We start from the raw sequence: 16,496 nt of genomic DNA, 5'->3' as shown, positions 1-16,496 counted from the left end.
TTTCTCCACATGTGGAATAGAAACAACACTAGCTTGTTTACCTTGCAAAGCTGCTTTGAGGATAACAAGGAAGAAAAACGGCAAGCTGCTTTGCAAAGTCAGAAATGCTGGGACAATCACAGCATTTACAGAAGAGCTACAGATTCAGCTATTACGATGGTCTTCACATATTACTTCACCAGAAGGAAATTTTCCATGCAATTAGGAGGGTTTCTGTGATAAGCTAAACTTGATGTTCTAGCAGGGCAAAGAGTCACCTGAAGAGAAGCTTGTCTGGGAGAGATAGCGGTGCATGAATGGGGCTGAACTTAAACTGAGTGAAGCCTACAATTAACTCATTTCCTCCAAAGCCGGAAAGGAGGAGGAAGAGAAAGTTGGAAAGTGCACATTCTTGTGTGTACACTCATCCTTGAGTTCTAGCAGTCAACGCCTGCCCTAAAACTCTTGCCCAATGGGTGAGGCATCTTCCAGATACCATCCCTCCACAATCCGCTTGCTTCAGGGCAGACACTGACCACAAGAGGGCACTCCAGGCCTTCAAGATGCATAGTGGGGCCAGTGAAGGAGAAGAGAGGAGCAGCAGAGGCAGCTGGGCTGGTGGTGAGCAAAAGAGAAAGGCAAGAAAGCTCATTCAAGACTGATTCTTCCCATTTCACAGACTGTGGCAACTAAGGCCCAGGTGTGTCCATCTCGGAAGACGCTTTGAGCACTTTCTCTTCCGGACCACAATGCTCAGGATGGACTACTGGACCTTTTGTGCCCAGGTCTGGGAAGCAACAGAGTACTGAGGGGGTTTGGCTCTGTCTTCAGGATTGGAGCAGCAGGTCGGATCCTGAAACCCTGTGGATCCAGTGCCATTTTGCTTGCAGAGGATTTCAACAGGATCTAAAATGGGTCTGTGCAACTTTCTCTGCCTGGTATCCTTTTATATCCTGCAGCCCCCTGGTATGCACTGCATGGAACGGAAATTGCTCAGTGACACAGAACTCGTGCACGGCCCCTTGGCATTCGCAGCAGAGCAGATGCTTGCCAGAAATACACCCTTGCCATGCAAGGCTCCTTAATCAGTCCAGAGCATCTTCAGTGCAGCATTCTAAAATGACGGGGCTTTGGCCCACGTCCCCACAGGGGCAACAGGAGTCACAGCCAACAATCCTGGGACGGAAGACTCGAGTGGTCCGATCCACCCAATAGCGCCTCGCAAGCACGGGTGTCAAAGGAACTGAAGGTACAAGCATGACTGCAGCTCTGTGGCAGAGCAGTTACAGGAATGCCAAAACAGCCCAGCTCCCAGTGAAAAGCATCAAGGGCCGGTGACAGGAAAAGGCTTCACTGGAGTGGACACTGCTAGTACAAGGAAGACACACAGTCCGGCCTGGCTCAGCGCCACAGCCCATGTTCTGAACAAATTCTGTTCCTATGGAGCAACCCTGAACCACAGGGAGGGGTCAGCGGCAGATGTGGCGCATGGCCTGGGAAATATGCAGCGACCCTATGCAAGAATACTGTTACAACCTGCCTCTTTTCCTCTCACAAGGAGTTCAAGGCAGCTTACGTGGTTCTCCTCCTGTTTCATTCTCACAACAGTCCTGTGAGGTAGGACAGGCTGTAAGTACATGGCTAAGCAGACCTGGACCTTCCACGTGAAGTAACCAGGAACCCCTCCACCACTCTGACTCTCAACAGCTTTAACGGTATCCTGGTGTTTCGGGGCAACTGGTGATGCACGGAAGACTTGCGTTTACTTAGGAACCTGCTTACCATGCTCAGCACATTCATAAAAGCGACATTATAGAAAAGTTTTAAGTTTCCAATATTTGTTCTTGGAAAGAAACATGTCCCTGGAACTTCCTAGCACTTTGCAAGCCTAAATAGCTCAGGACGGGACCAGCCTTCCCCACCTTGTGCCTTCCAGACACATTTGGACTGCAACACCCAGAATTCCTAGTCATTGGCCCTGCTGGATGGGAATTCTGGGAGTTGTGGTCCAAAGTCCTCTGACGGCCACCATGTTGGGGAAGGTTGGACTGGACGTCCCACAGGAGCCCAGTGGCACAAAATCTTGAGAGGCTCCTTTTTGCATTGCACAAACATCTGAGTCGCGCACTGTTGGGATGCGGGACAGAGGAGATACGCAGAACATCTGCATCCCTCTGCCGCACAACCTTCCCAGAGTGCTTCTTGCTCTTCTGCATCTTCCTGCCCCGGTGTGTCTTCTAGCCTTCCCCTCCCACCCCCAAGTGGCCTGTCATTTTGAAGGCACAGGCTACCTCTGGCCCAATACCTTTAAAAAGTCTCCTTTCCACTGCATCTGCTCCTGTTTAAAGGTCTTGGAGATGGAAGAAAGGAAAAACCCTTTCCCTAAGTAGAAGCAAATGTTTCTGGGAGCAGCAGGATGCAAGCAACTTGACAGATTCAATCAGCCTTTGTATATGGTCTCCATTTTCCCCACCACCAGAGAAACAAAGGGATACCTAACGGTGCTAATTTCCCCTCCCATGAAAGCCAGCTTCAAGGAGAGTCCCTCGCCGGACCTCCCCAAAGCCCCTTTGCCCTCCAAGCAAATCCTTGGCTCTGGAATGCCCACCCATCTTGCATGCACACAAGCCAACTTCAAGGGATAATTAAATCCACATAAACATTCCACCAAACCCTTCATACCATTTTTGGTGTGTTTTTTGTTTTTTTGCTAAATGCCTTGATTTGCTTGACTTTCCAGTTCTGGGGCCCTGCCAAATACACATAGACTCTCTCCCATGCATGTTGCTCTCCCCCCACCCACTCGAGCAGCACCCATCCTATTTAGGATTTGGATTTCAAAAACACAGGCTTCCCACTCTCCTCCACCCCTGGCAGAGTTGAGGACCAGGCACAGAGCTAGGACAGAACCTTGGGTTTGCTGCCATTGCAAACACCAGCTCTTTACCCAGCTGAAGGTAGCTATGACAGCCAGAAAAGTAAGAGACAGGTTGGTTGCTAACCCTAATAAGGATGCCAGGCTGTGGTCCATCATTCCACTGGGAAAGAGAATAAAATGCCTGGTGCATGTTAACATCTATGCATGCTATGGTGCAACCACATCTGGTCCTCTGTGTTTAGTTTCGATCATCCTGTCTTTAAAAGAAACAATATGAGCTGGAAGAAGTGCAGAAACGGCACACCAAAACGATTAAGGAGACAGAGCGTGTTCACTGCGAGGAAAGGATTCAAGCGCACATGCTTTTTCATGAGAAGAAAGATGAGGACATGATGGGAGGTTTATAAAACTATGCATGCAGCCACCGAAGAAAATCAAGTGGCTGAAGATTCAGCACAGGCCAAAGGGAAAAAATTGCACAATGCATAAATGTGTGGAATTTGCTGACATGAGATGTGGGCACTGGCTTGGAAGGCCTTAAAGAGAATTATGTAAGCCCCCTTGAGTTCGCTGGAAGGGAAAAAAGTTGGGATAGAAACTGAATGAATGAATAAAATGACTTGGGTACCTGCTTTTTTCCTCCTCCCCCCTCTTCTGCTTTTCCTTTTGTGTCATTCAGATTGTAAGTTTGCAGCAGGGATTCTTGGCCTTTTGTTATTTTTATTATTATTGTTAACCTGAAGCCACTCTGGCAGATGTTCTGACTAAAGAATGGGATCAAAATGCTTCAAATGGAAAATAAATTTAAAGAGGAATTAGGCAAATGAATGCAGGAAAAGTGGTCTCTCAGCAGCTGTCAGACTCAACAGTTTGATGGATCCTCCATATTCAGAAACTGCAAAAATGGGATGGCTATTGATGATTGACTATTAAATAAATTAAATAGTCATGCCCTGCTTGTCGGTTTTCTAGAGGCATTTGGTTGTGTACTGGACCAGGATGGTGCAAAGGTACAGAAAAGATATGAGGCTCATGCCCACAGGACCAAACAAATAAATAAGTCATATGCTCAATTGTATGCACTAAAGTTTGTCTCTAAAGGCATCCCTATTTGAAAAAAAAATGCATGGACAAAAGAGAGGAAGACTTTTGACTTCTGAGAAAAACCTCAGGAAGGATGTGGGGAGGCAGCTGGAGATGGACTTGTGGCCAAAAGCCAGTCCAGGGCCCCTGTGCCTTGGACAGCAGGAGGGGGGGGCAGAGGACCTCCCACAGATTGAGCGCCCCAAAGGAAAGATTCGGGGCATCAGTCCCAGCAGGTGGCCCCGTAACACCACTCTGGTGCCTTGTGGCTCAAACTGTACCCTGCCTCGTTGTTTGGGCGGATTATTCGCGCCTTGCCATGCTTTCCAAGAGAGCCATTTTCGGTGGTGCCCAGGAGGATTTGTTAAATTGCCAGAAAACCCCAAAAGGCTGCCTGTCCCTGGCCTGGACAGTGGCTCTGCAGAGTCCCCGGATGGACCTTCTTCAGTCCTACCTCAAGATACGGGAAAAGCTGAACCAGCACCTTCCCCAAGCCAAGGAGGTGCTCTACTATCGAGTGGTGGACCCACCATCCAGAGACTGGGTCTCCAAGCCAGAATACGCCTGCAGCACCCCAGCCCCACCTCGTTATGGTCTTGGCACCCAAGCTCCCTGAAGAGTCAGAAGAAACGGGGCAGGCTGGCAGTGCAGAGCAGGGTTCTCCTGGCTTTGCAGCTCACATTAGAAGTGGCAGTCTTGGAAGATCATTGCTGTCTTCTCCCCATCCAAAGGACTGCATGGCTAAGGAATTTTTTTCTGGGGGAAATAAGATAAGGGAGAACCCAGCAGGCCTTCAGTCTCTGCTAACCACCCTCCAACCCTTAGCCCCCAGCACTGATGCAACCACCGGGTAGGGAGGAGGCCAGCCAACAGGGCCAAGAGCTAAAGCAAATAAATGCCAGAAGGGAAAGAAAAACAAGGCAGAGAAGCCAAGGGGTTGCAGGGCTGGGGCAAGCCAGTTGCCAGCTGGCAAGCTCCGTGCTCTGGGGCCAACCTCCCTTCCCAATTTGGGCTTGAAAAACAGCCCCAGAGCATAGCAAAACACACAGAGAGACCAGGCCTCGGAGCCAAAACAAGCAAACAAACAGCAGCACCCAGCCCAAAAGCAACAGGAGCAGCAGATGCCAGGACGTTGGGCACAGAGACAAGAGGCTCAAAGAGCGCAGGGGAGAGGAGCAGGTTTCCTGGGAGGACACAGGCATTCCAGCAGGATCACCCAGGAAAAACGGCCACAGAGCCCACTGGATGGGCCCAGAAAAGTCCTCAAGGAGCCCTCTGCAGCTGCAGGAAGCGGGACTGGGAAGCAAGAGCAAGCATGCGGCCTGGAATGGATAGGAAGATTTTAACATTTATATAGCGCTTTCAAGTGCTCAGGGAGCTTCGTATGCATTAGAATGTTGCAGTCGAGGACATCTTCATCATCATCTTCATCCCCCCACCCCCGTAATAGAGATGAGGGACTGAAGCTGAATGAGATTACTGCTGGATTGCAGCATGGACTGAGCATACTACCCACCTGATCTAATGTTGAATCTATTGCTGTTTTTATTGGGTTTAAAATTCATAAAAATATAGTAACAATTCAAGGCAGGGACTTCCTGATCCATGGCTCAGTTTCTTAGCCACTGTGCCGCACCAGTGAGTCCCGATGGCTCCATGCTACTGCCATATCAGAGGCAGTATGCTGGGGAACGTGGGCAAGAGCGTGCTGTGGCTCTGAACACCCTGCTTGCAACTTTCCTGCTGGCAACAGGTTGATCACTGTGTGAACAGAACAGGGGATGAGACGGGCCTGATCCAGCAGGACTCTGCGCCTGTTCTTAGCTCTCGTTCTTGCCTGGGATTTCGTCCTCTGCAGCAGCAGCAGCAGCAGCGGGTACATGCAGTTCTGTTGTGAAGACTGATGAAAGCTGCAGCCCAACAATCCCACACAACAGGGCATCCCAGTGCTTTAATTTATGTGCCATAAATAGAAAGGGGGCAAAGTGGGGACTCCCTCCGACCAGACTTACTGACATCCATCCCGAGCGCTTTCAGAAGCAGAAAGACCTGCATTTTGGGAGTGGGGGGTCCTTTAGGGCTCAGCATTAAATTGGCCAATGAGGAACAAAATGGTATATTTGAATGCGTTTTTGCTAAGCTCAGTCTTGATAGGACAAGGTGCTATTTTTGCTTCTAACATCCACCCAAAGCCTTCAGGACAGGGCAGGCTTTTGAATGTAAGTCAATAAACAAATTATGCCAGCCAAAAGCAAAATTCTGCAATTCAAATTATGCAAATGTGACAGACTTGCCTCAGTGTGGACTTAATTTATGCAATTAATTCCTTGGCATAATCTGTAATTGGACAAAACCTTTTTATTTCTACCCCTAGCAGGGACTCCTTTGGGTGCCCATAAAAGGAAAACAATCCAGAAAATAGAAAATAAGTCAAAGAGAGACCAGGACAGAAGGATGTTGGGGGCAAAATGCTGGAAAAAATTCTTAGGGAAGCTGACCAGGAAAAGGCCCGTGTAAAATCTCTGCATTTCCAAGGTTACAACATGATCAAAAGGGTTAGAAGGTTGCCACTCTTCAACTACAACTATGCAAATTCTATAGAGCTGAACCAGATTCTACAGCGGAAGCCCTACTGTGCCAAACAGCCATGGACCCACGACAACTTGCCGCCCTTTCAGACACCACACCAAAAGAAAACCACCAATCTGGATGCCGTTAAAAGGTGGCCAATCCTGAAGGCCATTTGCGGTCTCCAGTGCCACTTGCAGGGAAGCATAGGCAGAAGGGTGCTTTTGGACTCAAGTCCTCCTTGTGGGCAGCTGGTTGGCCACTGAGTAAGCAGAATTCCGGACTAAATGGACCCTGGTCCGATCCAGCAGGGCCGCTCTTATGTTTTAAAACGGAAGCCACAAGGCGTTTTTGGTCTGTCTTTGCTGAACAGGGAAGAGACTCACAATTCCTTCCGCAGCGACTGAGAATGGAGCTTCAAGAAAACCTAAGCTTAGATGGTGGCAAAGGGATCCCGTGGATTTATCTTTGACATTGTTGCAAACAAAAAAGTCGACAGCATTTCAGTGGCAGACACAGAAAGGTATTTTAAAATAGAGAGAGAGAGAGAGAAAGGCAGACTGTTCTCAAGATCAGTTCTAACACCGCAGGAAAAACTCATCTGAACAGACCCCCAGTGCAAAGCTGTCTCAGGAAACGAGGCTCAAGTCAGGGGTTCCCACCTTTAACAACGCAAACCCTTTGGCTGAGGCAGTCAGGGGACTGCTTTGAACAGGCGCCCTGATAGATCCTAGGGAGGCAATTTGGGAGGCTTAGCTCCCTGCCAACACCCTGCCTCCTGCATCCAAGAGGTGCTGGCAGTGGTTCTGCCTCCCCTAAACTGGTTCCGCCTCCCCAGCTCCCAGCTGTTGCCTGGAGACACCAGACAGGAACAAGCAAACATCCCCAGCCAGGTGTGCTCCTACCTGCAGGGACACGTGCCAGAGACCTTTGAGTCCACAGCAGCAGGGAAGTCAATATAGCGAAAAGCGTCGCCTGAAGGGGGCAGCAGAGGTGGAGAGACTCCACCAGCAAATCAGGAGCTCAGACTTGATACCCGCTCACTAGCACAAGAGCAGAGAAACAGGGGAGTGGGAGCTGGGATGGGAAATTAGTAGAAGAGATGATGTCGGGCTTGCCAATCCCCCCATCTTTTCTCCAGAAAACAATGACAGGTGTGGCAAGAAAGTTTTTAGCAGGCCATGCCTCAAGCAGGCATACAGACGGATGAGAAAATCTTGAAAATCTTCCTTCACTGTGAAAGAGACAAAGACCCAGGTGCAAAATATGTGCATTTAACTCCCTTTGCTCACCATTTCCCTCCTTATCTTTGCCCACTGTGCACCTTCTATTCTTTCCCTGCTTTCAAACTTTACTCTAAGTACCCTGGGGCAGGGACCTAAGCACCGTAAGTGCCACTTCTCAGAAACAACCTGCTCAGCATAGAGTTCAACTTGTTGGCACTATACAGATATAATCTGCAGAACTCCTGGGAATCCCACAAGCAGCTTCAGTTCTTTACCTGTCTGTTGCTTGGATGTTGCTGCCCATGGAGTGGTGGAGAGCATTCGCCAGAGATTCCTAATGAACTCCCCAGAGACTGGAAGCTGAAAGAAAACACAGAGACATCTGCATATTGCAAGGGAAAAGGGGCAAATAGGATCAACTGTGTTCTCAGTTCCTAAACAAAGGTGATGTCAAACACAAACATCTCAGCAGCAGTTCATGCAGAGTATCAAGCACGAGAGTCCGGTGGGAGGACGGCTCGCACGCCTGCCAAACACGTTCATCCTGATATGGTTACCTGGTGGGCTACCGTCTTAAAAATTAAGGTACATAGCTGTTAAAAGGAAGTTGATGCCCCTTTCAAGTCAAGCAAGTCAAATCCCTTTTGAGCTTATAATAAAAACTCAGACAGAAAGCCAGATGACTGGGAAAGGCAGAAATGAATCAAAAGGATGAGAGCAGGGCAAATGAGGGGTCTACCTGAAGAAAGGAACTTCCTTTTAAAAATGGACATCTTGCTTAAATGAGCAAGCACAAATTCGGGCAAAACCAATTCAAGTCAACAATATGAGAAGCAGAGAAAGAATTGCAAGAGCAAATCTGAAAGGCCTACTGTGGTTCATATTAAAAGCAATAACATTTCTTTCAATAACATCAGGAACAAGAAATTAGTTGGGGAGGGGAGTTGCCTCATTTGATTGCAAAGGTGTGAAAGGAGTGTTTACAGTATCTATTTAATTTACCCAATAACCAATTTACCCAATACCCAATTTACCCAAGTACCCAATAACCAAGATTCCTTGAAGGATAAGGATATTGGTGAAAACTTTGATCCAGGGTGGGGGCACAGTTGTATTGGGATCATACTGAAAACAATGACAAACCAAAGGACCACATCACAATGCCTCTATGTAGTTCTGGTCACCTCAAAAAGGAAGCTGTAAAGTTGGGGAAAATACAGAAAAGGGAAACTACAATGATCAAAGGGCTGGAGCAGCTCCCTTATGAGGAAATGTTGCAAAAGCTGGTACTGTTCAGCTTAGAAAAAAGGTGAGTGAGGGTGAGGGAGACATCACCAAGATGTGTAAAACTACGCCTGGTATGGACAGGAGGCCTTTTTTCTGACTCTCAATAATAGAACCTGAAGTCATGGAAGACGGGAGATTCAGGACGGGCAGAAGGAACCATGTATCTTCACATGCTGCCTAGTTAAGCAATGCAGATCCAACATGGGTGGATTTCAAAGGATACTGGCATATTCATGAAGGATTTGACTGTTAATGTTTGGCACAAGAAGGCAAAACTCCCAGAAGACAACCGTGCCAGGGAAGGTCAAAGGCAGAAGCAGAAAGGGAAGACCAAATGTGAGATGGATCAACTCCACGGTCTTGAATTTACAACAGCTGAGCAGGGCTGCCAAGGACCAGACATTTTGGAGGGCTTTCGCTCATAGGGTGGCCCTAAGTCGGAAATAACTTGATGGCATATAATCAGAACACTACAACATGGCTGTCAACACTAAGCAGCTAAACTATGTCTAAACTTTACTTCCACTCTCAGGGACAGTGTACTACTTAACATCGGGGGCTAGGGAACATGAGCAGAAAAAGGCTACTGAACTCTCGTCTTCCTTGTGGGTCCCCCATGGACATCGGGTGGACCATCGTGGGAACAGAATGCCGGACAAAACAGGCTCTTGGCCCAATGCACCAGAATTTCTGTGTTCTTCAGCAGAGGAGATGATCCAGAGAAGCTGGATGGTTTCTTTATTTTGGGTTTGACTGCATTTGATGACAGACAGATACTCATTCTTGAATTATGTTGTGTGGGGAGGGCACATGGACCAATAAATCAAAGAGCTTACAAGTGACAAGGACAAATTGCAAATTAGCAAGTCACTGGACTTGCATATAGTCTAGAGTCCCTAAAGAATTCAAGCGCATAAAAATGTTGATCTTCTTAAAAAAAAGTATGCAACTTGCACTAAAACAATTTGCCTTAGTAGGACTGGAAAGTTGCTAAAACACACTAGTATTTATAAAGGAATGCGCAGGGGGCGGGGTGGGTGGGTGAGGAAGCCTGCAGTTCAAGCCCTGTTTGCCTAATGTCTAAACCAGGAAAAATGGATGAAAAGCATGATTAAAATTTAGAATTACTGCACACACAGAAATCAAAGCATGGCTCTTGCAAGGCAAGCCCTGCCTTGATAACCTTTCAGATTTCTTCTGAAAGTGTCAAGACACACATTGACATGGGTAATTCGGAAGACATATGCTTGGACTTCCAAAAAAGATGTGACTCGTTTACTCAACTAGAAGTTCCTGCATAAATGCAAGAACCTTGGGACCTAAACAACAAGAAATAGAAATAAGCCAGCTTCAAGGTGGGGGGAAGTAGACAGTGGCAATCCATGTGGAACTGTTTGGAGGCCAGTGTTATTGAACAGGTATAAATACTTCAATCATGGAGTGAGCAGTAAAATAGACAGCCTTGAAGATAACATTTAGGTGGGTGAAACTCCAAACCAACGTGCTCCAAAAGGATCTCTCCAAACAGAGTGAACAGATCAGTTGGCTGAATTGGCAAACAAGCTTTGGTACGTGTTGTAAGGTGCGAAATCGCTCTGATTGTGCAAGAAAAAGTTCCTGGTGCTGTGGTGTTAGCTCAGTGACAACATCAGCTCAATGTGCAGCAAAAGTAAGAGATACAAATTCCATACTAGAAAGGGAACTGAGTACAAAATGGCCTTATATTGCCTTTACGTAAATCTCTAGCACTTTGGTCATGTACAGCTCCATGTCGGAAGGGTTATGATAGTCTAATCTGCCCCTCTGAGAGCAGCATGCGAGGCGGAAAGAGGAAGCGGGAATGGAAGCAGCAGCAGGGACACTGCAGGGGTATAGAAAAGGGCGATCAAATCAATCTATCAGTTGGAACAGCTTCCGCAGAGGCTGAAGTGCATGGGACTTTTTAGATCAAGGATAGGCAACCTTTGGCTTGATCCAAAAGCCTTCTGTAAGTCAACGACTCACTTCCCTCTGAAGGCAACCTAGCTTGGCAGAGAGAAAGACAGAATGGGGAATGGCAGAAAGAAGGAAAAAGGCCCGGTCCTGTCCACTTTTGGCTCTGAGCTTCCCAACCTTGGCATGCAGTCTCAGAAAGACAATCCAGGAAATGATGACGGAGGAGAGGAGAGGAGAGGAGAGGAGAGGAGAGGAGAGGAGAGGCAGAGGCGTGTCATTCCCGGCTTGGATAAAAATATGATTAAAAAGGGCATATTAGATGGTTCTAATGTTGTTCATGGTGATATGTTTTAAAGATGGGGTTTTATTTGCTGTAATTTGACGTCCAATGCTGTACTTTTATTTTATTGTATTCCCGTTCTGGGACTTAGTGAAGGACAGTATATAAAAGCTTTAAATAAAACAAACAAACAAACAATGTTAGGAGTGAAGTGTATCTCTTATCAGCTAGCAGAAGTGGGGGTCTTTCAATAATATGGACAGTGGGTGAGGGCTCAGATAGCTTTAAAAGGCAATTGCAAAGACTCTAGCAATAACCAGGTGCCCTGAAAGTTAAACAAAACCTCCACCTTCACACCCTGCTCACGGGCTTCTGCAGGGTCACCCTGGGAGACAGGATGCTGGCCTTGATCTGTTCCACCACATCTCATCACCATCATCAACACATTAGCGTTCTGCTTTTTTCCACTTCCCTAAAGGGGAGTACTGGGCCCTCCTCAACCTTTTATCCTCACAACAACCCAGCAAGGTAGGTCAAGCTGAGAGTAACTGGCCCAAAGTCATCCAGGGAGCTTCATGGTCAAGTGGGGAGTCTCTCAAGGCTCACTCCAGCACCCCAACCACTACACCACACTGCCTGGCTGTCTATTATGCTTATTACCTACCTGCGACTGTTCACCACTGACTCTCCTCTGCCCTTGCTGGGCAGGCTGGGCCTCTGGGGGCTGTACGGACTGCCCGAGCGATATCCGGGAGATGAAGGAGAGAAGGGACTGCCTGGTCGTGGGCTGATGGAAGCTGGGCTGGAGTAGGAAGATCTCAGCGAGCTTGGGCCATCGTCTCTGGTTCTCACAGCATCCTGCGGAAGGAGGCCACAAAAGCAACATCAGCAAGATGGCGCTGTGCAGAGAGCCCAACACACGGGGTGCCTGGGCCAGGAAATCCCGCTGATGTCGCTCACAGCGGTGCAAAAATCAACCAATCTGCCCTTTACTGGTATCCCAAAATATGTCGCCTCGAGGCGGCCAGTCTCTCCCCACTTAATGACAAGGCCAGCCATGCTTGGCCTGGCCTTCTTCCCACGCAGCGCTGGTTCAATCGGAAAGGGAGCTGTTCTCAGGAGCAGATCCAGCAGAGTGGTCACCACTCCCGGCAATATTGCCAGCCCTCCGGCAAAACAAGGCTGGCATGAGAAGCAACCATTTCCCAAGACACACCCCATGGAATTGCTGCCTCTGAATGTTACCAGAGCTGTGTGGGAACAGACACGGAACAATATCCCTTAGGCCGTTTGGGTGGCGCACGGATCAGGCCGGCAGGAGCAATGGACACCCAATATTCCACGTTCACGAGAGCATTGCCAAGGGCTGGACCGTTCCGAAAGTACCTCTGCTGATCAGAGGAAAAACGACAGAGCTCTCTGTGCTGGCCAAGAAGCTCCGGAAGGACATTACAAAGTACCATATGCTGGATTTATGAGGGAAGGCAGCACATGGCAGTCCAAGGAAAAAACTGCATGTTTGAGACACTCTCAAAAGAGCGGCAGGTTGGCAGCGTTCAGGCAATGATGCCACCTGATAGCAAGAAATGCTAAGCTACTGTAGCTTGAGGCTCTTACCAAGACTTAGGGATTGTATGATTGTATATTTGTATTTTAATGTATATATTTTAAAATGTTATTTTAATTTATTGTTGTAAGCCGCCCCGAGGCTTCGGCGAATGGGGCGGCATAAAAATGTTTTAATTAATAAATAAAAAATAAATATAGCAATCTTCTACAAAGTGGGAAAAACTGCACAAAATTACAAAACCGCTAAAAAAAATATCACTGGGAAAGTTGGGGAGAAGCCAGAAAACGGGAGCATGACTTCTGGGGCACCCCTGAGACTCAGTAAGTGGCCTAAAGGTTTTGCAACCCAGAGCAGATGCACCTTATGAGCCAATCTTCACAGAAAAAAAATTTATACCTTCATTCTGGACACTCCTTCCAGGAGATACCATGTGAATGTGTTCTAATTGTGCAAGCATCCTGCTGGCAGAGCTGGGTTTTTTCCCTTGTTCATGGCAGGACTGTTTTAAAGCACAGTGATACTGGAAAGCTATCTGTAAAATGGCCAGTTTGGACAGTGTGTCCTTTTAAACAGATCCTTTACATTTGTGACCAAATATACACAGAAGCTTGCTATCCGCACAGAAATTATTATGACAAATGTTTGGCTGAGAAACTGCTCTGCCTATTGTGGAAGGTTTATGCGAGATCCCTGATACCAAAGAAGTGGGAAAAGTTACACAAGGAATACACAAAGAAATACATTATCACCAAATGCAGCAATTAAATGGAACAAGTTTAAGGATGGCTGTCACTTTATCAATTTGTTTGCCGCTAGTGTCTTCTCTAATGTTTACTCATATTTTGCCTACTTACATTTTTTTAAATTACAGAGTAAAATTAATGTGAGGTTAGAGCCCCTGCTTCTTCAACATGGAAGATTTCAGGTATAGGATTAAGAGGCCAAAAAACAAAGATGGACTGCCTGTCAATATATTAGGAGAGAAAATGTAACGTAAAGTTCAGGAAAAACAGGGCCATTTTTGTTGTGGTTCCAAGGCTATAGAACCCACTCTCTTATTCCAGTAAGAGTTTGTTTCGCTTTATAAGTACAATCCTGATGTTTCCTCAAGAGTAAATCTCATTGCATTCAATAGGGTTTATTCCCTAGTAAGTGTATCTAGGACTGCAGCATAAAGTGCCATTTTTGTGATGTTTCTCAGCTGGTACATCTTATATTGCTACCTTGTTGTAACATTTGTATTGATCCTTTAAGATCTCCTAAGTGGTTTTATTGTAATCTGGACAAAAAGAAAATGGATACAAGCCACAATCGTACATGAAACATATGCTTCCACATTGGGTCCCACGTACAAAAAGAGGGAACCATTCAGCAGAAGGATGTGTGCTCACCTGAAACCGTATGGACAGCATCTCTGGGGAACTTTCACCATTAGTCTGACTTGGAGAAAACTGCTCCGCTCTAGAAATCCAAGGAAGATGTTTGTTAGGGAATGGAAGAATTTTGAACAGTCAACAGACTGGCAATTGGCTTAACTCAAAGCCAGTAACGTGCAAGGCCTTCCAAACAAAGGCAACCTCCAATATTTCAGTTTTCTCCTAAAGAAAGTACATCCTCAGCGTTCAAATTCCAAGGAAGCTCCAGAACTCCAAAGAGTAAGATGCTGTCTCTGAACTGGAATATGTAGTTATCTGCAAACATTTCTTTAAAATACATGCAAACCACCCCCCCAAAACATTCCAGCTGGCTAACTAAAACTCCAGAAAATATACAAAAATGGACTGCAAATGCAGCACACGGCATCATAACCTTTTTCAAATGAAGACATAAAGAAAATCACATTAATAGCTCCCATGTTTGTTAGCCACAGAATTTTAGTGGTATGACTATGTTATAAGTATGATAATGAAGAAAAACACACTGAAAATGTGCTACTAGTTTCTGCTAAAGCCTCCGAAACTGGAGAGCAGTTTCAAAACATTCAGTTTTCAAGAACTCCTGCTCAAAGTATTTTTTCTGTTCTGCTGTGCACAACAAACCCCCGTGGGTACATTGGGCACACGGTCCTATAAAAACGGAGCTTTCTTAATGGAGACAGCTTGCTTCTCCCATGGGGTGTTCACTGTATGGCTTGCAAATAAGGTACAGATGGCAGGTCTAAAAGCTGCCCTAATACTGACGCAGTGCACCCCCCCCCCCGCAGGATGCACACAGAGCTGCCTTCCCATACACAGATCAAAGGAACCTTTACCACCCCCAGCTGCCCTCCGTCAGAGGGGGTGCTGGCTGCAGCCATACAACCAGCCAAGGCTCGATACCTCCCCTGCCCCCAACCCCAGGCTCCAAAATTGGCGAGGGGGATGGTGGGGGAAGAGCGACTTCCTTTATATTCTCTCAACAGGAATGCATTTGGGGCTTTGATGTAGCTGGAAGCTGGAATTCATTAAGGGGAATTAAATCACAGGAGGGGGGAGGAAGGCAGGCAGCAGCCTGATGGAGAAGAGGACAGAACGCAGAGAGCGAGGGTAGCCAAGAAGGTGGGCTAGGGCACACTGAGAAGTGCTTCAGGAATAGCCGATTTCTGCATTCCTTGTGTGGGGACGGAGACAATGGCTTAGTTTCCAGAGAGCAGTCCAGAAACATACTTGGCCAAAACAAACCTGACAATTAGTCATACTTGGAGTTGTTCTATCTCAACATGTGCATCAAGACTTGTACTGGTAATGGTCAATGTGTCCCATTGATTTCAATGAGCTTATTCAAAATATAATTTAATCCTTGATGCACCCTTGTGGAACCTAAGTAAGATCTCCCCTGATTACAAAGGTGTAACAATATGTATATTTGCTTTTTTATTTTTTACGTGAGACACATGGAGCCTCATGGCTAATGGGGCAGGATAAAAAACTAAATATATACATAAGACCCATCTACCCCAAAAGTGCTTCCTGCTAACCCTACACAGTCCCAGGGTATTGTTAAATGTTTAGTCTCTTTAAGAACTAAGCAAACAATTCCCTGAACCACATTTTTCACACAAAAGTAGAAAGCATGTGAATTCTTGTCTTTCTTGCTATGCTTTGTCTGGGATGGGGGGCAGGCAGCTAGCCAATTACACTCATACACTAAAATCCTGGGTATATCCAACTTTCTTCAAGTGGCTGCCACTTCTGCCTGGAAAGAGCACCCCAACCTTGCTCTCAAGAAAGCACCCGGGTGAACCTAAAGGCCAGGCCTACATGCAAGTTTAGATTACAGGTCTATTTATTTACTTCCTCTTATTTATATTCTAGCTGGTGCCTTCTGTGTTCCACAGTGACATCACATAGCTTCCCTTCTGGACTGCTCTCGCAGATGCTGTAAACCAGAAGTAGTTTTGAGGAACCTACCTTTTGCCGATGGTAAGGCCTAGATTTTATGCACTGCTCTTTTTTGTTTTTGTGTTTCTGTGATAGCTTGTACATAACATGGAAACAAAACTGAACAGAGCCCTGCTCCCAGACCCCTACAGCCTCACACCATGCAGTAGAAGGTGGAAGTATTTTAAGCCCAGCGGCCACGCAAAGAGGAACCAAAACTGCAAGGAAGGTTAACCACAAAGCACAAAGCCAGGGCTTGTCTTCTTTAAATTCTGCTATAAGGACACGTGGCCTTGATTCGGGCTGGGACTGGCACTCCTTGGGAGGAGAG

The 16,496-nt window shown here is 46.8% G+C and overlaps 1 protein-coding gene across 2 annotated transcripts in view; it reads right to left on the bottom strand.

Annotated features, from left to right (window-relative positions):
- PDLIM2 (PDZ and LIM domain 2) overlaps positions 1-16,496 on the bottom strand; it is a 58,995-nt gene that overhangs the window by 11,793 nt on the left and 30,706 nt on the right. For both annotated transcript variants that reach the window (XM_044437495.1, XM_044437494.1), the window contains exons 4-6: positions 14,198-14,267; positions 11,901-12,094; positions 8,010-8,094 (exon numbers count right to left, since the gene is read on the bottom strand). In XM_044437495.1, coding sequence (XP_044293430.1) covers positions 8,010-8,094; positions 11,901-12,094; positions 14,198-14,267 — 349 coding nt within the window. The remainder of the gene's footprint in view (positions 1-8,009; positions 8,095-11,900; positions 12,095-14,197; positions 14,268-16,496) is intronic.

This window comes from Varanus komodoensis, unplaced genomic scaffold (assembly GCF_004798865.1).
Source record: "Varanus komodoensis strain SLA01 unplaced genomic scaffold, ASM479886v1 scaffold30, whole genome shotgun sequence".
In the NCBI taxonomy this organism is placed as follows: domain Eukaryota; kingdom Metazoa; phylum Chordata; class Lepidosauria; order Squamata; family Varanidae; genus Varanus; species Varanus komodoensis.
This window is presented reverse-complemented; position numbering and strand designations above follow the sequence as displayed.